This window comes from Pinus tabuliformis, chromosome 1_1, assembly GCF_031772625.1.
Source record: "Pinus tabuliformis cultivar Carrire ecotype Pingquan chromosome 1_1, CPIR1, whole genome shotgun sequence".
Taxonomy (NCBI): domain Eukaryota; kingdom Viridiplantae; phylum Streptophyta; class Pinopsida; order Pinales; family Pinaceae; genus Pinus; species Pinus tabuliformis.
Genome location: NC_142297.1, coordinates 738,790,331 through 738,814,550, shown reverse-complemented (window position 1 = coordinate 738,814,550; position 24,220 = coordinate 738,790,331). Strand labels below are relative to the sequence as shown.

Genomic DNA, 24,220 nt, shown 5'->3' with positions numbered 1-24,220 from the left:
CACATGTTCCTAGAATGCAGCTTCACCTTTCAACTATGGAGGAGACTATCATCATATTTGGGCTTTAGTTTTGTGTTACATTCCTCTCTGAAAGAGTCACTTGAATGGTGGAGTACTCAGAGTGCAACATGGAGACCCATTCCACAAATTGTTTTTTGGTCAATCTGGAAGTGGAGAAACAAGTTTTTGTTCCAAAACAGACAGGAAGATTTTGAATCAGTTTTTGAGAAGATCATCTATCTTTATAATTGTCTTCCTCTTAAGATCATACAACAAAAACATAAGATTTTCAGTCAGTTTTTGAGAAGATCATACAACAAAAACATAAGATTTTCAGTCAATTTTTGAGAAGATCATCTATCTTTATAATTCTCTTCCTCTTAAGATCATACAACAAAAACATAAAAAAATTAGGGAACATAAAATTCTCCATATGAGCTTCCCAAGAGCTTTTTTTGATGGGGCAATGCAAAACGGTATGTGTGCTTGCGGAATTTTCATTTCCATGTATGAAGATAAGAATTTTTCCATTCACTGGAATGGCGGGAAAGGAACAAACAATAAAGCTGAGGCAATGGCTCTCTCAGGGCTCCTACAATTTTTCTCCTTCCTAAACATTCCATCTCTTCAGATCTATGGTGATTCTAAAATTATAATAGATCATGTCATTGGCAAACTTTCCATAAAGAATCATCTGCTAACTGGTTGGATGAACATAATAGATTACTTATGGAGAAGAAATAAGGATTATACTATACAACATGTGGACAGAACACAAAATACACTTGCAGACAGTTTGTCAAAGAAAGGGCTTCTATCTCAACCGGGCAAATGGAAAATGTTAATACTATTGGGAGGTAACACATACCAGATTGAGGATTTTTACCTTCCTGGTACATAATCTATTTTTGCTGTTTTATCTCCCCCTCCTATTTTTGGCCCCTAGAAACTGTTTCCTTCACTATGCATGTTTTACATCTCTACAGGTGATAATCATACAATAGGGTCTTTTCTATTTATTGTTAATCTGTTGGTCATCCTTGCTGATCTTCATACATATTGCAATGTACAGTCACATATGTCGGTTTTTCTGCCCCAATTGCATGCTTTCAGGAGATAAAATTATGAGGAGGACTGCTTACAGACTTCTATGTCTGTGTTTTTAGTTTCATGTATCAGTCAGACTATATGTAGTATGTGACTTATCTGATATTAATACATATCTTGCTTTTTTCGTACTAATAAAAAAGAAAAAAAATTTGGGGTCATTCATGGGAGAATTATAATTTGAGGCATAGTTACCAAATTCAGTGGTATTGCCGAAAAAAATAGAAAAATCCACAGTTGGCGAATTAATACGTAGATTCCAAGTTCGGCATGGCGCATGGGATACAAGGTTCACAGACTAGTATAGGAAGACAAGTTCGGTACGGTGCACGAGAAACAAGGTTCACAGAATTATATAGGAAGACCAGCACGAATTTTTAATCACAATTATAAATGCCATAGCCTAATCAGGTTGTTTTTTGCTTTGAAAATTATGGAAATTCTGATTATATTTTAATAAAATCAAGTAGAGTATTTTGTAAATCCAAATTATAGCGCCCAAATTTCAAGATTTGAAGTGCTTAATTTTTTTTGATGATGCTAAATCTATTTCCACCATAAAAAATATGATTCAAACATTGCTACTGCAAAATTTTTTGTAATTTTTTTGGCCAGATTCCAACCACTTTTGGTTGTCCTTACAATTCCTTGATAAATGACTCCATTATAAATTCTAACATTTCAATTAGTTTTGACACTATAAATATAGAACGATATATGATGTTTTTTTATTTATGGTAGCAATGAGAAACAAATAATTAAAATGATAAAAGAGAGTGGTTGGATAAATCTTCGCCTCACTTATTCATATTTATTTAGGAAGGGCCTCGAATGTATTGACATATGGCCTCACCCATTAGCGTTTATTCACATATGGCCTCCAAGGTTTTGATTTCACAATCCGAACCAATTCTTATGCACTTATCGAGATTTCCAATAGATCCAATCCTAGGTTGAAAAAGAAGGTCCATTCATGCTTTTTACATTTATTTTGTCAAAATTGTAGACTATGCAACCCTGCGATGTGTTGGACCATCTAATTGTTTAGATCATTGTTGATACTCATAAACTCAACCCTGTTCTCACTTGGACAATCCAATTGTTCATAATAGTTTGAACAATATCTATAGAAAAACTACGGTAAAATGCAAAATGCAAAATATCTAACCATTTCATAGGAGCGATGGGCAGGATTAGGTAAGTAGAAAAATATTGCCACCTTGATCTCTGTGGGCGTGCCTTGCCAAGAAGGCAAAGATCTTTCTACTGTAACTATCTTATTTTGTTTTAAAATTTAGAACAATGAGGTTGATTGTAAAGAAACATGGTTGGGCTTATAATATTAAGTTGATAATACACCATATATTAAGTTGATGCCTACGATGTATATCAACCACATTTATTAATGTGGTTGTGCTAGTAATATTCAAGAACAAAATTTGTTGCACTAAAATCAATGGGTCTTTGATCCACAATTTTAATTTAAAGGATTTTCTTCATGCAATAATGCAACAATTGATTTTAATTTGAAGGATTTTCTTCATGCAACAATTGGTGCTGTTAAATTGTTCACATTGAGATGTGACCTCCCAAACTTTACAATTCATAACAAAGTGGCCCTAGGATCTATATTTAATACCATACATTGAACATAGATTGAAATACACACAAATAATTCATAATATGAAATTCCATTTCATTCAATTATTTTACACACACACACTAATACTTTCGCTCTTTTATTGGCCCAATCTAACAATAATTGACCATGTTTTTTCCTTTAGGCTTACAATAATCAATAGCATTTGTTTTAGAACAAAGAAACTTGTTATGAAACCCTAAAATCACTCCATTTTTTTGGTAAACCTTCCATAACTTATCCCCTAAATCTCTCATGCCTAAAAAACATTATCTATTTTGTCTTATTCCATTCATAGTTGTTAAAGAAATTAAAATCATTTACAATAAGAAAATACAATTTATTTTCCATCTTGAAACCCATTTTGGAGCTTTGTCTCCAAAAAGCTTGATAACTTGGAAGCTCTGATGCTCCTGCGTCATTTTTGCTTCCAAATAGGGCATGTGCAGAATGCTTGCTTGCCCACAGGTTAAAAAGAACACAAAAAAAAAGAAAAAAAAAACACCAAAGACAAAGGGATGGTAGTTTACATGTTCATACCTCTCAAAAGAAGAAGACACAAAAAAGAATATAACAAAACAAGATGGGGACATGCATGAAAACTATCCAAGAGCCAAATCAACATAAAATATGGTACACAGTGAGGATGGCAGGATAAGCAGTGTATCAAAAAGCACTGATTCAGACAAAGAGTATCCTCCTAAGACAACCGAGAGCGATATGGCTCTAGTACTAATAGATCCAAAAGTTGGGCATGGGAAACAAGTCTAGAAAAAGAAAAGAAAAGAAAAAAAAAGAAATTAGCAACTTCTACTACTCTCGATCTTCTCCTTTAACCTGTATTTTCTTCTATATTTCTTTTTTTTTTCATTTTTTGCTTCTCTACAAAACCATTGTAGCAATGACTTGTTGAACGCTTATGAACATGAATGAAATTTTATTTTTCTTAATAATTAAGATACGTAAACAATCACAATTACTTGGTAAATATACTCTTTTTATATACCTATACAAAAAAATATTTTCTTCATCATAAAAATACGAAGTTAATTCATTTATATATCCATAAATAAAATATTAAAATAAATCTCATCATCACACTTTGTAAATCCCACACCTAATTGAAAGAGCGTTCCTTTCTGAACCAAAGTAAAGGTGTAAGATTACCTTACCTCATTGGAAAGGAAAAGGTATTGGTCCCTATGAATCTGCTCGCTTCGCCCACAACTAGAGAATGTACAATTAAATATTTGACCAATGGCAAGAAATATTTGCAATAACGAGATTAAAATAAGTCTCAACTAATGAAAATAGCATGCTTTATGAATTCCACGCAGTGAAATATTTGTAAGGACAAACATTTGCTTTGAAGATTAAATACTTGTAAATGGATTTTAAGGGCTTCTCTTGTAGGATGCTTTATGAATCCCGATTCCCACGCATGGAAATATTTGTAATAATAAACATTTGCTTCGAACGTTAAATACTTAAAAATGGACTTTAAGGGCTTCGCTTGTACGATGCTGGACATGTATATGCATTGGAATCACAACTATTTCTTTGCATTGAAGAAAGAGACGATAAATAATTACTGTGGACCTAAATGAATTTCAGCCCACCACCGGATAGCCTTAGCTACAACAACCATGCAGTCTCACTTTGAAATAATACCCCTTTTTTTCATTGCGGAATGGCCATTTGTAAGTTTCATGTAGACTTCAAGCCGTAGAATTACAGTAATCAGAGAATAGAGTGCTGGGCCACGGGAAGGAAAGACGAAAATTTGAAATGGGTGTGGAATGGTTCAGGTACCTGCAGAGAATAGGAATGAAAGTTAGCATGGAAGGCGAATTAAAATTGCAGAAAATTTAAGAAAGGGTGCAGAATGGTTGAAGTACCTGCACGAGCACCTGTAGCATTAAAGGATTGGATATACCAACGTCCATGTCAATCTGATAGCTGAACGGAGATGATGACAGTTGGCAATCTTATTTCAGACTATAGAAAAGTTAATGCTCCGTCCTTACACTGACTTGACAGGAGCTTGACGTCACGGCGACCATTGATTATGGGCATGTATCCATGCATCCATCTCTCCTCACCCAGTTCCGGCGATGGCCGCCCGCACCCAGAGCCGGTGTTCCTGCCCGCCTCCGGTTTGATGTTTTAATGAGGTTCACCAACCCACGCATTAATGCTCATAAACTCTGCCTGGATGCATCCTCCATAGTTTACCAACCCACACATTAAAGCTCATAAACTCTGCCGAGATCCATCCTCCATACACCAACCGGACTCAATACGCTATCGGCTTCTGGACTAATCCTGGCAATTCAGACCCTGCAACCATCGAACAGGCGCAGCCCCTGCAGCCCTTCGCTATCGGCTTCTGGACTAATCCTGGCAATTCAGACCCTGCAACCATCGAACATGAGCAGCCCCTGCAGCCCTTCGAAACCGGTAACGCTCTACCGCAATGCAAAGCCCTCTCATGCTAGTACTGTTACACTTCTGTACTTCAGAATTTGGTTTTGTCGGGTGTGAGATTGTGAAAGTTTTATGAGGGTGTCTGATAAATACTAAATTCGTAATCTCTTCTGGAAGGAGGGTTAAATTCTTTGAACACAAGTGAAAACCGTGCATGGAATTGAAAAAGTCGAAGTTCCGAGAAAAAAAAAACTGCAAACTTCGAACTCAAATTCCGGATCATTTTCTGGGGGCAGGGCTAATTCTTTGACCAAATCTTATTCCTTTTTTTTATTTTTTAAATCCAGGGTTGCTCTTTCATCTCGGGGGTTTGATCTTACGTCATATTTTAAATTTTAATGGGATTTTTGCAATTCTCGCTCCCTGTTTGAAAGCTTTCTTGAAGTTTTGGCAAATTTGTCTTCGTAAAACAACATTTATTTACTTAAAAAAAAATTAAAAATAATGATAAATTTTATTCACCTTCGCTCATCCCAAATTCCGGATCAAAATTTTAAATGAGAAAAATCATAAAAGAGAAACAACTCTTTGGAAGACAATAAAACCTAATCAATATGTTGGCTGAATGACCAATATATGTACATACAGAAACTAAAATTTTGGCTAATCGTGAACTGATCCATCAGAAAGCTATTCATTGCCTCTCGCCAGAAACAATACCTCTCAGCAGAAATGAAGAGTTAATTCTATTTAATATGGTGGTTTGGTTATCTATTCTATCCAATATGGTGGTTTGGTGACCGATCAATAATGTTATACCTTTTGAGATAATTAAATAAAACTGAAATATTTCCAAGATTTTATGTGAATTATAGTTCCTATAGTATTTTGTCATTTGAATCGATTCAGAAATTGATTTTATACTATAATCAGAGTTTTGTTCTCAGATTTCTATATAATTGTCTTCTGGAAGGAGGGTTAAATTTTTTGAACACAAGTGTTTGTGATTATATTTTCAGTTTTCCCATTTCTTAATAAGCTTTCTTAGATTCTTCAAAAATAAAAGTTGTTCACATTATCTGTCATATTTTGAAGGTAGATTTCATATTTATTTAGAGATAAAAATGAGAATAATGGTTTTACTTCAATTTTATCCATGAAATCTTGGAAATATTTCAGTTTTATTTAATTATCTAAAAAAAAGTTCATGTAATTTTAATTATCAGATTTTTTTTGGTCTTCTCTAAGGTAATTATTCTCATGGAAATTTGGAAATCCAAGTTTTCCAAGTATTCCAGCGTTGTAATATCTCCTAGAGTTCCCTTGGAAATGGTCAAACTCAAGCAACCCCTCAATGGTAGATGTTTCAGTTGAGTTAACTTTTCAAATGAATTGGGAAGCATCTGCAAAGAGGAAGCACCTTCCAATTCGATGAGCTGGAGGTTTGTTAGCTGTCCGAATGCAACAGGCAGCGACACCAGGCTTGAAAACCCTTTGAAAACTAAGTATTTCAAAGAGCGCAGAAGGCAAAATTCGTCGGGCAGCGTTCTGACTCTGATTGCTTTGGAGTGATTCTGTATGGCAATTCTTTCGAGATAGTTCAGCTGTCCTATAGACCTTGGAATCTCTAAAAGGGGAGCCCAGATATTTAACTCTCTCAGTTCGAGGGGCAACTCCTGCAAAGTTGATGTTTCAACGTAAGATTGTATTCTACAAATGAGAAATTAAATGAGGAAAGCACAAAAGGCACACATGTTTTCCTACCCGAGATTCATGTGGCCACAGTGTGTTCAATCTGCTTCCCTCCATTTCTAGAACTCTTAAATTCTTCAACGGCATCCCTACCGGCAGAGCAGTGTAGAAATATCTATACCAGCGGAGCCATAGGAGATGTGGTAGCTGCACTGTGCACAATATGTCGAGTAAATGATCTTTTTCAGTTGCAACTTCCTCATACCAGGAGATTGGAAATTATAGAATAGATGCCTAGTTTCTGAATTTTTGATCCGCGATCTTCGTGAGCTCGTGGTATTTGAAAGGGTATGTTCATCCCTGAAGAAATCAATGGAGGAACACACTGTGATAATTCCGTGAAATTCGGTTCTTCCCTGTTCATTGATGAAAAGTCTACAGTAAAACTATCTATCTTTTCTCTTAAATTAAGGAATTTTACAGATTAAAAATTAATTAAACAGAAGAGGAAGGTTTGGAATACGAAATACTTACAGGTGACAATTGCTGCAACAAATTGTCAGTGTTGTTGGTCGTCAAATCCCAAATACGATGGGGCATGGACACTTGTTTAGCAATTTTTCTTCCCAGCTCTTTGATGTGATGATGCATATTTATTTTATTTTCATTGTCCACATCTAACAAACACTTGTCTTGCAAATTTTGTAATCCCGAATTACCCCATATTCTGATTGCCTTATCTCTGTCTTCTCTAATGAAGAAACAAGCAATATCTAAAAAAATTGACTGATCCTCTTGTATAAGCGAGTCATAACTGATTCTAAGACTTTCCTCTATCTTCATAGGTAGTCTGTGTTGAAGTCGATCCAGTTGCTCTGTCCAATAGGATTTGTCATGGCCACAAACGAGTGCCCCAACTACCTTCAATGATAATGGCAACCCGTCACATACTCTAGCAAACTGATTTACTAGATCTGCAAATTCAGGTAGTGGAAATGGCTGATGAAAGGCATAGGAACAGAAAAGTTGTTTGGATTGCGAGATATTCAGTCCAGTTAGATTATAAACCGATGACTCTAGCACTCCTGCGCTTTTGAGGACGTGCTTATCACGCGAGGTAACCAAAATCAAGCTTTCACAGCTAAGGCTATTTTTGATTGGCAAAAGCAGATCCAGTTGATCAGCATCACTTACATCGTCTAAAATTATCAGTGCGTGACAAGATAAGGGATTATGTTCAAGTATCCCTATAGCTTCCTCTGAGCACTCCGTTTCAATATTTAGAAGTTTCAAGTCCTTAATGAGCTTGCTTTGCAAATAATTTAGAAACTTTTCTCTAACCTCAAACAAAAAGGAGGATTCGTCGTAATTCGACCTCTTAAGATTGAAGAATTCTTTCGCCAGTGTCGTTTTTCCTACCCCACCAACACCCACAATCCCCACAACTTTGGGTTTCACCTGCTCCTCCTGCTCCTGCAACACGATCTTTTCAAATTCTTCTAATTTTAGTTCCAACCCAGTTGTTCACGGACAACAACGGTCGTTTTGAAAAGATATTCAAAACTCTTTGCAGGACCTTATCCAAGAGCTCGCCCTCGTCCCTGAATAATATTCATGGATAAAGTAAAATATGCAGTCAAAAACGCCTTGTAAACATCGAGCACCTTATATAATTCCAACAAATTTAATACGAACACATAATGATAGAGACAATGGAAAATCCTCACCATTAAAAGATTTCAGCTCACGCACCTTATCTAATTCCAACAAATTTAATACTAACACAGAATGGGAGAGACAGTGGAAAATCCTCACCCATTAAAAGATTTCAGCTCGAAACCGCTCAGATCTGCAACATATGAAAGTGTTGTTCTCCAACTCTGAATGGTATCTAAAGCCGTAGCGTGGCTCATCTTTACCAGTTAGAGGGTCGAATGTTCTCTTCTTCTGAAGATTCCGCAGGGCTTCTGCGTACTCTCCATCTTTCACTGTATGGCGGACTACAGAGGGATCCACGTTGAAGAAAATGGGAAGAATGGTAGCCCGCGAGGTTTTCATAAGAACGAGCTCATTCAGGCACCAACTAGACTCCGCGTAAGTTGGAGAGAGAATGGCAATGTGGACAGAGGCAGTGCGGATAACTTGTTCTATTTGGGAAGAAATATTGTGACCCTCCTCCAATTCCTCCCTGTCCAAAAAGACACTCAATCCACGATCAAGAAGGCGTCTATAGAGATGGCTGGCGAAGGTGTTTTTTACGTCAGGCCCCCGATGGTTTATGAACACTTGGTAACAGGACAAAGAAGTCGAGGCGGAAGAGGAGGCTGTGGAGAAAGCGTTATTACCGAGACTGAGGATGGTACTTAGATTTGCCATTGCTATTGTAATATGGAAATAATACGCCGTGGTACACAGAAACAATAACAAGAGGATGGAGCAAAAGCGATCCAAGTTTGATCGGTGGAAGTACAAGGGAACACGGATTTAAAGATATAGTCGACGCGTTGAGCAATGAAATGAGGTCGCCTGGGTAATATGGATACCCAATCTGGATGATTGGAACCGCGAAACTTTCAAAGAAAAATTCAACGTTGGGCTCTGGATACTCAAACGCACCTCCACGGTCGGAAAAAACGGAGTTGTTTACCGAGGCTGAGGAATTGTATGGAACGTCAAAAGTAGTTGGAATGTGGAATTGTATGGAAAGTCAAAAGTAGTTGTAGAATGTGGGTTAAATTTTTTTTTTAAATTTGATAGAGGTAGTATTTGAATTATATTTTCAATTGTTAAAATAAATTCAACATCATCAAAAATTTTGGAATTTAATAATTTATATTTATATTTAAAAAATCTCTATCAGATTTTTTTAAAATATAACTAGAATTTCCATAATTTTAAAGACAAAAAAACAGTCTCCTTGAAAAAAAATTGTTCAACCTTACATAATACTCACTCAAATTCATTAATGGAATGCATAATGAAATTAATTAGAAATTAATTAATTTTATTAGTTATCAATTTATTTTTTAATTTCAATTTCAATTTAGTTTGTTCTTTTATTTTTTCAATCCAAGTTAAAGTTTAGTTGTTGTTGTTGTTTTTTTTTCTTTAAATGAATACCCAAAGACTTTTGGAACTGCCAAATTTTCAAAGAAAATTTCAATCACTCAAATTTGTTTATGATTTGGATAATGAAATTATTATTTTTTGGTTGGAATGTGGAATTGTATGGAAAGTCAAAAGTAGTTGCAGAATGTGGGTTAAAAAAATTCAAAAAATTTGATAGAGGTAGTATTTAAATTATATTTTCAATTGTTAAAATAAATTCAACATCATCAAAAATTTTGGAATTTAATAATTTATATTTATATTTAAAAAATCTCTATCAAATTTTTTTAAAATATAACTAGAATTTCCATAATTTTAAAGACAAAAAAACAGTCTCCTTGAAAAAAAATTGTTCAACCTTGCATAATACTCACTCGAATTCATTAATGGAATGGATAATGAAATTAATTAGAAACTCTTTAATGGAATGGATAATGAAATTAATTAATTAGAAACTCTTTAATGGAATGGATAATGAAATTAATTAATTTTATTAGTTATCAATTTATTTTTTAATTTCAATTTCAATTTAGTTTGTTCTTTTATTTTTTCAATCCAAGTTAAATTTTAGTTTAGTTTTTTTTTTTTTTTATAAGACTTTTGGAACTGCCAAATTTTCAAAGAAAATTTCAATCGCTCAAATTTGTTTATGAATTGGATAATGAAATTATTATTTTTTGGTAAGTAAGCACTCAAAAGGGATTTGAACCCACGACCTATCACAAGGAGTACCTTAAAAGTTCATCCATTCACCGTCAATCCAAAGCCAAGTACGCAATAATGAAATTAATTATTTTAAATAGTTATCAATTAATATTTTAATATTTTAATTTGAATTTAGGTTTTTCCTTTAGAGTAAAGATAGTTTTTTTAATAAGTTTAATTGAAATGGAAACCACATCGTTATTTTTTTTTTAATACTAGAGGAATTGGCAACTTCGGTGGTATCGTATAATGGAAACCGCGGCGTTATTATGGTAACTGCGAAACTTTCAAGAAAAACGTCAAGGTTGTGTACGGCTCACTTATATTTATCAGGGATTGAATAATGAAATTAATTAATTTTAAAAGTTATTGATTTAATTTTTAATGGATTTTTTTAGCATGGTTTTTCTCCTTAGTATAAGTATAATCATCTCATGAGATTTTATATTAGGTTGTTTTGCTTAAAAAAAAACCATCTCAATCATTTATGTTAATAAAACTTAACATTTTTATTCATATTTTTAATTTTTAATTTAATTAATTTAAATTAATTATTATAAAAAATTATAATAAAAATTCATTCAAATATTAAAACAAAAATATAATAATGAAACATGAAATTAATTACAATTATTTTTTTAATAATGTTGGCATCTTACTTTTTGAGAAAATAATACTTAATCCTAGTCAAGTATAAAAAGATGAGGTAAAAGAAAAAATTATAGTAAAAATTCATCAAAATATTAAAAAGACTAATAAATTACCATCCATAATTTGATAATGTTTGGTCTTTCACTTTTTAGTTTAATAATTTAGATTTTAATTAAGGTTGAGGGGTTTTTATGTTAATTTTTATTATATAATTATATAATAATATATTTTATAATTTTTATAATTAAAAAATGAGATTTATTATAAATTTTGAAAAAGTTTATAAATTTAAATTTAACTTAAAAGTGATAGTAATTAATTATATATGTATATGTGTGAAAATATTATTTACGTTAAGTATGTCACTTAAATATGTATTAAATGTATATGGTCTTTTATATGGTTAGTGGTGATGATAATTAACAAAATTTTCATGATTATAAAATTTATAAAGATAATCGAGATTGTCAAAATGCTCCTTTTTATAGGTAATGACTAGGGCTTTTTAACCCGTGGATTGAGTAATCAAGACTTAGATTCATCTAAATTGTCAAAATCACCAGGGAAGAGATTCTGAACATGTAAAACAATGAAAAATTAATCAAATATTTTGATAATTTTTTATAGATCATTAGGTATTTAATAAAATGTTTTTTACATATACTTAACTAAAATAAAATAAGTTTTAAACTTTAATAATTAAAAATAAAAATAAAAAATGATGATGATGATGATTAACATCCATTAAGACCAACCAGACGAATATGGTCTACTGGACATTTAAAAAAAAGTAATTGAGATTCTTTAACACTTTATGTCTATGATCCAAAGAATGGAAAAAAACATTTCTAGATCATGGTAGTTTTACTAACTTAACAAGTCAATAAGGTTAGTAGTGTGACAAAAAATTTGAAAATTAGAACTAATATAAGAGTTGGATAATCTAAGAGAAGTGATTTTCATCTTCAATGCTCCTAGTATGGCAAAGGCTACACAATCTTAAGTCCCAAGGTGTTTTGGGAATAGCCCAATGATGTCAAATTTGACTTTGAAGCTCATATTAAGAATTAGTTACAATGTTTATTTTCTTTCTAACATACATCAAGACAAGAACATAATTTTGGTCTTTGAAATTGGGGATACTCCCCTCCTTATAATAACTAGCTTTTTTTTCTCTTTAAATTTATATAAAGATTTCAAAATATATATTTTTTAATTCAATAAAAAATAATTTAATGAAACCATTTCAAAATCTTAATTTTTAAGAAAATTAAGGAAATAAAATATAAATTAAAAGATTATTTCAATTATATCCATCCATTCACATAATCGTAAATTAGAATTAAAAATACAACATAATTATGTTTTCTTTAATAAAGTAAAATTCATCCTTACTTTTAGGTAAATTCATAAAACTATATATATAAAAAATTGATTGATGTCACCGGCATCCTAGTAAATCCATGTAAAATGTTGAAATCTCACCCAATTTATAATAAAAAATTATAATTCCATTAAATGTCAATGAAAAAAATCAACCAGTGTGACTCTAAATATTAAACAAAGATATTACATATATATTTGATGAAATAGGTTAAGTGAAGAGGCACGCATCGTGTGAAAGGAATCATGTCTTTGAGAATACGTAGGCTAAGACGAAGAAAAATGTGAGTATTTGACACTAAATACAAGGATGTCGAAATATAAATCAAATTTTTGAGGTGGGACGAAATCACAGCTTTGAAAATATGTAAGGTGAAGAAAATGTTAAAAATTGAAATTAGTTAATTATTAAACACGAGTATGTGGAAATATAAATTTGTGTGAAAAAAAAATGGAAATATCAATGAAAGTTGTGAGGTTAAATGGTGTACACAGGGTTCTATTGACTTTTAGTTAAAAATAGAAGTAATTAGCATTTGCACCAAATGTTATAAAGGAAATGCCGTAAGTATTTCGAATAACACTTGTATATGTGTTTGGATTTTGCAAAAGTTTGAACCATAGTAGTTTTTTAAGGCTTATGATCAATTGTAGGGTGCCTTTGAGGGACACGTATTATCAAATTGGCAAAAGACACCCCTAGTATCATAAAATCTCATAGTTCTACATGTAATTTTTAAAATCTTTACTGGGGGTGGACACTGTGAGAAAATGTGATTGGAGATATCTATTGTTTCTGAGCTTTTATAGTGTTTCCAAGGTCCTAAATGACCCCCTTCCCCCTTGTGCTAGCTAAATGACCCATGGGAATTGAGCCTACCCCTTGGGGAATCAAACCATGGTGGAGCCAATAACATCAACCCCTCTTTCTTGAATCCCAACCAGGAAAGCCCTTATTGACTTTGAGAAAAGGCACAAACATATTATTGAGTGAAATATCGTACAAAATTGTTCACGTGGCAATGGCCTGACTTTGAGAAAAGGCACAAACATATTAAAACATATTATTGAGTGAAATATCGTACAAAATTGTTCACGTGGCAATGGCCACATTGGTTGGGCCAATAATTTCATCTCTCCCTTTACCAACAAGGGAGGCCCCAGTTTAAATATCAGTTATCGTTTTTGTGTTGTTGAGCCATCTATCTCACTTCATGATGCTTCCAATTCCTCAATAGTTAACACCTGTCATTGTGCAAACCATAGATTTCACGCTCTGCCATTCGACGGTGTGGAGAAATTTCCATTGAGTTAGGGTAACTACCACATTTTGTCTAGCCTCCTGCCTCTCATTCAAGTTTCCCTTGCGAGGAGGTCTCGGCTCTGCCATCCTTGGGTCTCAGAGACGCCTATCTCTGCAATCTTTGTTTCATTCGAGCTTCTTGTAGAACTGATATAATTGTTTTTCCTTCCCCGACTGAAGAAAGGTTTCTTCCCTGTTGTTTACGTCCAGGCAGTGGCTTGACTCTTCTCTTATGCAAGGTTTAAGGTGATGCGGGTTCTCATTTTGCGTTTATTTCGTTTCTAAGTTTTCAATTTGTTAAATCTCGCAATCCTGCTTGTCTTAGTTGCAGGTATGGCTGCCATGGCTTCCCCCATCTCTCAAGGTAATGACCGGGTCGTAGATGAGTATATTTTCTTCCTCTTTGAGCATATTTCTGGCACTGAAAGTTATAGCCTTCTTTTAAGAAAATCTCCCTCAATGACTGGGTTCTTTTCTTGTGCATGGTTAATGACGATTTTTTGGCTTCAAACTCTAGGATAACCTAAACCCAGTTCCCTTCCACCTCCTTGGCTCTTGTCATTGCAAGGGCACCAAAGCAACCAGACTCCAGGTGCTTTGAAACTCTTTCCCAGTTGGGGTTTGTCGATAATGAGGGAATTCGTTCTCTGAAAGATTATTCTTGAAGAGTCTTTTTAGATATTAATTGTTGTTTCTGTGTTGTTCAGCCATTACCGATAAACCCCACTACTAATTCACTAGAATTCAGGGTATTACTATTATTGCTTATTATGTTAGTTTGTATAATCTAGATGTAAAAAGGGAACACTACTTAATTGAAACAGATTACTTGTTTTTCCAGTTCTAGGGTTTCCAAGCTTTATTATTTGAAATTAAGTCTACAATTTCTGTTTTGATAGTTGCTATTTTAATTGCAAAAGGCCTCTACGACTTGTAAAGTGGATTTTCTTTCATAGTAAGATTTTGTTTCTGAATATATCTATATATATATATATTCAAATTCTTGAGCTTCTCTTGCTAGGGGTTCTCTTTCAATTTTTTGTTTCTTTTCCGTTCATTTCTAGAATATAAAGACCCATTTTATCGCTGAATTCCATGCTCTAATTTCCTCAACAACTAATCCTAGAACCATTCTCAGGTTGTTATTCAATGATTCGCTGTGAGGAACAAATCTGGGTCAATGTTATTTCTTTTCAAGATTTACTAGTTATTATTAACTGTTTAAACAATTTCTTATGTGTTCAAAAATAATTCCACAAGTTAATTCTGTCGACATTAGTGTTTTGCAAATAATTTTGAATTTACAGTTTCTGGGTAAATACTTGGTTTTCCTAATGACATACAGAAATTTATGGGCTCTAACAACCTTCCTAGATTTTCATAATCCTTATTCATTTCACTGCGATTCTTGTCCATTAAACTCAATTACAAGTCTCTTTTGTCTCCTGAAGATTATATCTTAAAAATATGCTTCTACATCAAGAATTGCTTCATAGAAATCACAATTCATAAATAAGTACAGTCTCACTTAGGGGAAGTTCATCAATCCATGATGCCACGCTTCCCGCGGGCTTGCTTCCAATGCCAAGAAAACATCTGTTGTGAGCCTTTTATTGTTGGAACTTTTCATATCGCTGTTGCGCCTCTTGAGCCGATCGAAGCCTCCGAGAAGCCACTCTACTCCACTCTGAATTGCTCATGATATATGATCCCAACAAATAATCCTCCAAGAAGCCGCTCTACTCCACTCATCCAATTTCTTTTTAAACCAATTCAGATTAAACTGGAATTTTTTTTAAACCAATTCAGATTAAATTCATAATTGACTAATATCATTCATAACTGATTAACTTATTAATATCAATCTCTGATTAACTAATTAGTATCGGTCTTGAATCTTAAGTATCGGTCTTGAATCTTACGGTAGTGAATGTTTCAATCGTCTAACACCTAGATCAATGACTCACGATAATACAGGTGGCATGGGAAGGAATTCTTTTCAAAAGGGAATGCCTTACGGCGTAATTATATAAATCTCATAAATCTCATTTTTAGGATGAAAAATCACGATGGTGGAGGAAGATCCATATGAAATGCAATGGGAGGTTATGACAAACCTTTAAGGAAGCTAATGATTCTAAAAATATCAAATAAATTAAACAATTGTGCAGAATGTAGATGCATGTCACCATTTATCTATTAATAAAGAATGGTGTTGTCATCCTTTATTCTTTTCATTAGGGTTGCACGTTGTTGATAAGAATGCGAAACCCATTTTGTTCTAACTACAAATTATATTTTATACAAAAGTAAAATATTAATAAGTTATTATATTTTAGTGATATAAAATTACAATATAGTATTTATAAAATTGATGAAATATTAGAATGGATAGGGATTAAATTTTTAAGTTGTATTTTTTTAATATAAAATATTTTTAAATACAAAAATTTGATAATTTTATCTCCATTCATATTTAATAAATTGGCATGTTAATATTTTATAATATATATATATTATTTTGATATGATGATAATTCATATAAAAAGAGTTGTAGATTCCACTATACTTGGTGTATTGTATGTGTTAAAGTCACTTCAATGATTATGGAATGAAGTTTGTAAAAGGTTAAATATTATCTGAATATTGCAGGTGGTATACAGAGGTATAGGAGGGCTCAAAGGAAAATTCTATCCCATTGGAAAAGTTGGGGAAGGGGAGGGGGATTAACAATAATGACTGCAAGTTGACCATTCTAGCCAAGGGATCAACCATCATCTCTTATTCCTTGAATGAGGGTCGTGACCAACTAGCCTAGATGCTTGGAAGTTCAACTCACTAGTTGTTATGACTCACTTGTTTTTTTGCTTGCAACAGTAGTAGTCTTTTTTTCTTTTAATGTCAATGCATGTCAAGGTCTAGCACATCTAGTAGTTTCTATAAGTTTATAATTAAAAAATGATCTATAAGAGGTCTTAGAAACCTCCGGATTGTGAGCTTATGTTATTGATCTAGTCTCCTTCCCATAAAACAATAGCATAATTTTTTTGATCTATGTAATAATCATTTGATTTTAATACAAAGTGCTTAACACTTTTATATATATATATATATATATTTTGATTGATATAAAATTTTATTTTTTAGTTAGTAAATAACATAAATTATATATAGTTTTGAAAACAATATATTGTAACTATTAATACCAAATTTAAACATGCTAACTCAAAATTTTGATGTTTATATATATATATATATATATATATATGCCATTTTTTAGTATGTTTAATACATTTTTTATTTTAATTTTTAAAGTGATGTGTATATATGTGTGTTAGAAAAAAAAGTTTATCTAGTATTTTCTTCATTTTACTGTGTTGAGCGAAATCACCCATCCAAGTATTTGAGGAATATAGTTACTAGGTTTTTCTTTCCCTCAATCATCCAAAAAATAGAGAACCTAAATCTCACACCCTAGGCTAAGTTATTTTATTTCCCTTAGATTTTTTGGATTTAGTATCACTAGAAGGAAACCTAAGTATTTGTATCATAGACTCTGTATGCCCTAGAATGAGAAATCACTTCTTTCTTTCCTGTGGCATTATTTTAAAGTATATAAATCACTTCTTTATTATTTCACAGTAAATTAGGTTAAAGTACCAAAAAATCTTACAAATTTTAGCACTTAATGACTTGTTGATGTATGCCCTAGGATTAAACATTGTGTAGAAGTACTTTAGAGAAGTAACAATGAATTTTTCCATGCATTTTCTACCATTTTTTAGGGATAACATGAATGTTTTATTTGTTGTTCTATGCTTTATTAACCATCAAAATTTGTTGTAACTTTGTCCCTCATTTTCTCTCTAGTTTAGCCTTCATTTCACATAGTTTATTCACAATTTTCATGGCCTTGTTGTCATAAAGTATTGTTTTGATGCAACCGTTTGATTTAAAACCCTAGTTTATATCAACATTGAGTATTTTATTGATTTTATCTGTTCCAAATACCTATTTGAAACATTTTAGACCAACCATATCTTTTAGATTGACTCATAGGTCCCTTGAACCCAAATCTAGAACTTATTCCTTCATCCATCTCAAACTCTAATTTTCCATACCTTTATTGGGTGAATCCATGTTGTAGGATCCTTAGTTGGCACTTAACTTAAGATCCTTGAGTTACTTTATCCCTAATCACTACTAGGGAAGAATCCCTTGTGTTGGATTGTGTCCTTCACTAAAGAGAGGTGAGTAGTTGTTGAGGTGATAGTGATGATATTCTCATGAGTTGCACTTTATCTAGGTCACCTAATGAGGCTTTGCACCAGGTGCTAGATTTTGTGTAATAGGACTTGCATTTATCATTGTTGTAAAACCTAGCCAAGAAGGGAGAGCTTTCTTATTAGTGCATGGACTCAAATCCATAGATCACCAAAAAATGATTAACAAAACATAGTAGGGTATTTTGGACGAAGAGGTGAAGAGGATATCATAGAGGCTTTGGAGTGAAAATTTGCAAACCCACCACTATTCATAGTGTGGTAAATGTATCTAAATACGAAAGGTTCTATCCGTGGATTGAAGGAAGTGTCATTCACTAAAGGAGTCATTAAAGTTAGCCTTTGCCAAAAGGGTTTGAAGGAGGATATTTTTCTGTTTTGGAATTGGATAAATACAATCAGATTGGAAGTGGATTAAGCAAGATATATATAATAGGACTTATGTTTAAAGTTGTATTATGATATAGAGTTAGGATAGAATTTGAATGGAACGATTTCTAGTAGATGAGATCGACAACGGGCAATGACCTTGATAAACAGTCACAGTTTTTTCTAATGCCTCATGTTTTGGGCACATGATGAGTCTAATCTTGTTGTTGTTGTACATCATTCAAACACTTGTTGTACCTGCATTGAAATGATGTAATGTTTCAAGGGTTGCATGGTTGGTTGTACCGAACACCCCAAAGATTTTGGTCCAAGTGTAAAGCCTAGCCTCAGGCAAGTTCAATTCCCTAGGCTTGTTGTAAGCCTCATTATTCAGGCATATATGTTGTAGCATGGTAGCACACACATTCATCCCTATCATGCATAGAGAGGATGTAGGATGAAGTTGTGCAATGAATCACTTGGATAGGTACAAGGGTGGTAGGTGTACTCATATGCTAGCTTGATGTTTTCAGATATGTTGAATCTTTCACTAAGGGGGGAATGTGTGAGTAATCTTAGAACGTGAGATGGTTAGGAACAAGTCATCGTTAAGGAGGAATCTAACATGTTGATGAGCCAATATCGATAAATGTTTTTTTTATATGGACATCAATGATCATATTTTTGCAAGTGAAAAAGGAAGGACCAAGCAAGCCGAAGGATGAGGAAACTAAAGATAAGAACATGTCTCAAATCAAGACGAAGACAAAAAATCAACAATTAGAAGATTGGACAAGAAGATAAATATTAAGGGTGGTGTTGAAATATTATAATTACTCCTACTACTGAATCTTGAAAGATCTAGATCTAGTTTTGTTATGGGCCCATGGTTTTGGTAACCCTTGGTATTTTCCCATGTTATTTGTTGTAATCAAGAAAGCCTTGTGAAGTCTATTGTAAGTTGTCGCAAGCGACCAGGCTTAGCTAGAGTGGCCAAGGATATAGAAATGAAGTTGAGGTGAACCACAACTCATATACATGGTGGTTTTCATGTTATCAATTACTTATTTATGTATTGCATCATTTTGATTTCCTAACAAAAATATATATTTATATTTTATCTATATGTATACTATATAACATATGTTTTTTTTTCACAGTAACTGGTGAATTGGTAAATTTATAGGATTGTTCATAGAAATGCCTAGGATTGAATCACAACAGGTGCCACTGTTCACCTCTATATCTATATGTTCAAATTTTCCTAGCTAGAGTTGCCAAGTATATAGAAATGAAGTTGAGGTGAACCATAACTCATATACATGGTGGTTTTCGTGTTATCAATTACTTATTTATGTATTGCATCATTTTTATTTCCTAATAAAAATATATATTTATAGTTTATCTGTATGTATACTATATAACATATGTTTTTTTTCACGGTAATTGGTGAATTGGTAACTTTATAGGATTGTTCTTAGAAATTCCTAGGATCAAATCACAACAGGTGCCACCATTCACCTCTATATCTATATATTCAAATTTTCCTAGCTAGAGTGGCCAAGTATATAGAAATGAAGTTGAGGTGAACCACAACTCATTTACATGGTAGTTTTCATGTTATCAATTACTTATTTATGTATTGCATCATTTTTATTTCCTAACAAAAATATATATTTATAGTTTATCTGTATGTATACTATATAACATATGTTTTTTTTCATGGTAACTGGTGAATTGGTAACTTTATAGGATTGTTCTTAGAAATGCCTAGGATCGAATCACAACAGGTGCCACTATTCACCTTTATATCTATATATTCAAATTTTCCTACCCCTTTGGGCTTATAGAAATTACTCGTCAAAATTTTCAACTTGTATAATTTTTTTTTCACAAGTTAACATGTATCCAGAGAATAGAACCTGGGTGGAGGGGGGATTAAACTCGCTAGCTACCATTCGAGCTATTGTACTTTGACCTATATAACATATATTGTAGTAAACTTCAATAGTCTAAATCACATCTCACTAATCTTCACCAATAACCTCATTAATTAATACAATATCTATAACCCCCAAAAAATAAAAGCGTAAAAAATTAAACATTTTATATCTAGAGTTCAATTTAATTCCATTCATATCCACAACCTCATTAAATGGTACAGCTTCAATAATAAGAAAAATTATATAAGTATATAACAAAATTAAGCATTCTATTATAGAGTTCAATTTAATGTCCATCATCATGCATCTATACACTTATCATCCCTATAGGTTCGTCTATAATGGCCTCATTACCACAATGTTTTCTTAATCATAAATAATATTTTCTTTTACCTATTATACTATTTATAATTAGTTTATAAACCATAAATTATAAACAAGATTATAATTTTATCATTCAAAATATATTTCACTCATTTACATCCCTGTTAAAGCTATTTCTAATTGATCTCTTGTAGGAACCTATTTTTACTTATCCAACTACATATCATAACATAACACAATTAATTCAACTTAGCCATAAAAAAGAGTTGAACAATTCAATAATGAAAGCTTTAATAATTTAATACTTACAAGTTTATCTTTAATATGAATATATCCTTAGGGAGTCAATTTTGTTTTGTCGAACTCTCTACAATCTAGTCTTGATGGTCTTTGATGCTTCTTTAAATCTATCGAAAGTCTTAAAAATATGTTAATATGAATCATATATCATTAGCTAAAATATTTATCTAGAACTAAAATAAAAAGTGATTTATTCACTTAGTGTTATATCATTACCTTTATACCTCTCCAACTTTCAACTTATTTTCTTCATTTTTCAATTTTTCTCCCTAGCATCCTCATTAGTGCACTCACTTTTCTCTGGGAGCCACTCAAGGACTCCCATAAATAGGTTCACGATGAAGATGTCTCATGTAGGTGGCATTTATTTTTCCACAAATACTTTTCTACCATAGAATAAACCACCTTTTGGTTAAATATTTCCTAGAAAAACCCACCATGTAATGAATCAACTCTTTCTTCAAATCAAAGTCTTGGTGCTTATATCCAATTCTATGGTGGATGAAAAAATAGTTCAAAATAAAACTTTTTATTCCTTGACAATTTAGCCATACATTATGATTAATTTACAAATCAACATAAAATTATTGAGTTTATATCAAACACCAATAACTAATAATTAGTAATTACCAAGACATTTTAAATTCTTTAATGGTACAAGTTCATCATCCATGTGTAATGTGATAAGTAACAACCCATTCCTATTGAAAATTATGATAGGCAAGGAATCAAGAGTAGTAGAAATGGTAACATTAGTATCTTTACCACTAGATGAATGGGGATTGACATGATATTCATAGTTGCAATAGTCAAGGAAACAATGGTGGTAGTGATAAAAGAAGAAGGGGTTAGTATGCCAAAAAATACAGTGGGGATTTGTTGTGAGGGCTATAATGGAAATTTTGGGTTTGAAGGATATGGTGTGGTTATCATGGACTATGTTGTTCCTTGAGATGTTCTTGGCTAAGGAACCATGCCAAGGTATCCAATAATCTTGAACTTTAAAGATGTTGACTTAACATTTTGAATCAACCTTTCATAATATCAAGTCAATAAAATTAAAAACCTATTATGTACATAATCTCTCAAATATAATAGACAATTTGAGAATAATATGAAAGTTATGAGAAACATGACAAAAATAGAATTATATGATAAAGGTTATTTGAATAACGCTTCAACTCCTACTGGGACAAAACATGTGCTAAGAAATTGAATTTAGCAACTAACAAATGTATTTGATCAAAAGTATGAATTTCACTAAAATTATTTAATGAAAGAGCAAGGTCACATTAATACAAATTATATCATTCACGAAATCTCACTTTCTCATCATTGAGACACATGTAGTAGGGGACGTAGTGCCCAATTATCACTTTCAAGATTTATTCATAGAGGTTAAGAATCAAATACATATATTGAATACGCTTCTAATACACCAAAAAAGTACATGAATAGAGAGTTCACATATTGTTACAGTTAGAAAGGATGAATCTTAAACACTAATAAATGAGTAGTGTCTAGAGTTTAGGACCTCAGTTGATTGCAATAAAGCTTGATCTCTTAGTATTGAGATTTTACTTGTTTTTATATGATATTTAATACCAACAAAAATCAGTTGCTTTCAGTAACTTTTGTAGACCTAAACTTCTAAAATAGACCTTGACTACAAAAAAATGTAGGATTTAACAAAAGTTGCTACTCGATGTTGACTCTCAATATGCTTATTTTTAAGGAGTTTTCTTTGCTGAATGATCCCTATGAAAATTGAGCAAGTGTCCTCCAATAAGAATTAATGGTATGGTTGTTGATGGCCCTTAATACTACAACAACAATGCTACACTTGTGAAATTCTAAGCTTTAAGTGCCAACCTAGGGTTCACACAAACTTAAGAGGTGTCTTGCACTATATGTGAAACATGCAATTCTTCTCCCTTCATAATGAATCTATTGATATATCAAATGAAATAAAATGTCCCTTGGGTGATTAGATGAAAATGTGGAGTTATTTCATGGCCAATCACTCAATGTAAGTAAACTCTTACTAACTTCAAATTGTAGGAAAATAATTGTTACTAGAAAGAGATTTGCAGGAAAGGAAATGATCTTTCTAGTTTGTAGGAAGAAATGACTATTTCTAATTCCTAAAAGAGAAAGGCCTATTCTACCTTATAGGAATGTAACCCTTAATACTACTTTAGGAATAAAAACACTAACAAATAGAATTCAGAAATGCTAGAAACATAAATCATTCCTGAAGAGAACATTGTTCATTTCCTTAACTCTCTTATTAACCAAAACACATTAAAAAGTGTCATTTTATGAATGGATAGATGAAATATATATTATCATGAAGGAAAATGACAAAAGAGAGGGTTTCAGGACTATCTTACAGGAAACCCTCTAGTCCTATAAGAAAGTGTGTAAAAAAATTACATATGTGAGATTAAAGAAGTAACTCAACACTTTGGAAGATAAAAACTCTTAAAGGAACCTATTTCTTCCATGTATATTTCATAAGAACAACTTAGGAAAAAAAAATTGCTAAAATACCAATTTTTTATAAGAAAATGTAAAGCATATCATTCACTAAACTATTGCAACATGAAAATAATGTTATGAAAATAATGAAAAATAATCATGTAAATGATCAAGCAACTAGTACACAAGGATTTCTAGAGCTCCTATGGGTGGGCCCTCCCTAAGGTTCTCAAAGACCTACTACACTCTCAACACTAACTTCCTTGAAAGTAAAACTACTTTTCCATTAACTTGAATAAAAATTGTGAGTCTAATTATGAAAGCTTTAAAAGTTGCATAGCTAAAATGAATGCAGTAGCAATGTTATCTCCCCTCTTGAGACTTAGAATTGAGTCTCTCTTATATAAAATAATGGGGGAACAACCTTCTTGAAGGGAGGTTTTATTTCCCCACAAAACCTTGAAATTTAGGGGGTTGTCCCTCAATTTTCCACAAGGGTTCTTTG

The 24,220-nt window shown here is 32.4% G+C and overlaps 1 protein-coding gene across 1 annotated transcript; it reads right to left on the bottom strand.

Annotated features, from left to right (window-relative positions):
- Positions 1-6,378: 6,378 nt before the first annotated feature.
- LOC149216073 (disease resistance protein Roq1-like) lies at positions 6,379-9,241 on the bottom strand. The gene is made up of 5 exons (XM_089389810.1): positions 8,706-9,241; positions 8,442-8,466; positions 7,400-8,338; positions 6,938-7,072; positions 6,379-6,849 (listed from the first exon to the last, which is right to left on the bottom strand). Exons 1-5 carry the CDS (start codon positions 9,239-9,241, stop codon positions 6,379-6,381), a joined length of 2,106 nt encoding a protein of 701 aa, XP_089245936.1.
- Positions 9,242-24,220: the final 14,979 nt, after the last annotated feature.

Coding starts and splice junctions, on each gene's coding strand:
- LOC149216073 (XM_089389810.1), bottom strand. CDS start 9,241: ATGGCAAATCTAAGTACCATCCTCAGTCTCGGTAATAACGCTTTCTCC. Junction 8,339..8,441: donor AGGGCGAGCTCTTGGATAAG/GTCCTGCAAAGA, acceptor ATCGTGTTGCAG/GAGCAGGAGGAGCAGGTGAA. Junction 6,850..6,937: donor TGTGGCCACATGAATCTCGG/GTAGGAAAACAT, acceptor TCAACTTTGCAG/GAGTTGCCCCTCGAACTGAG.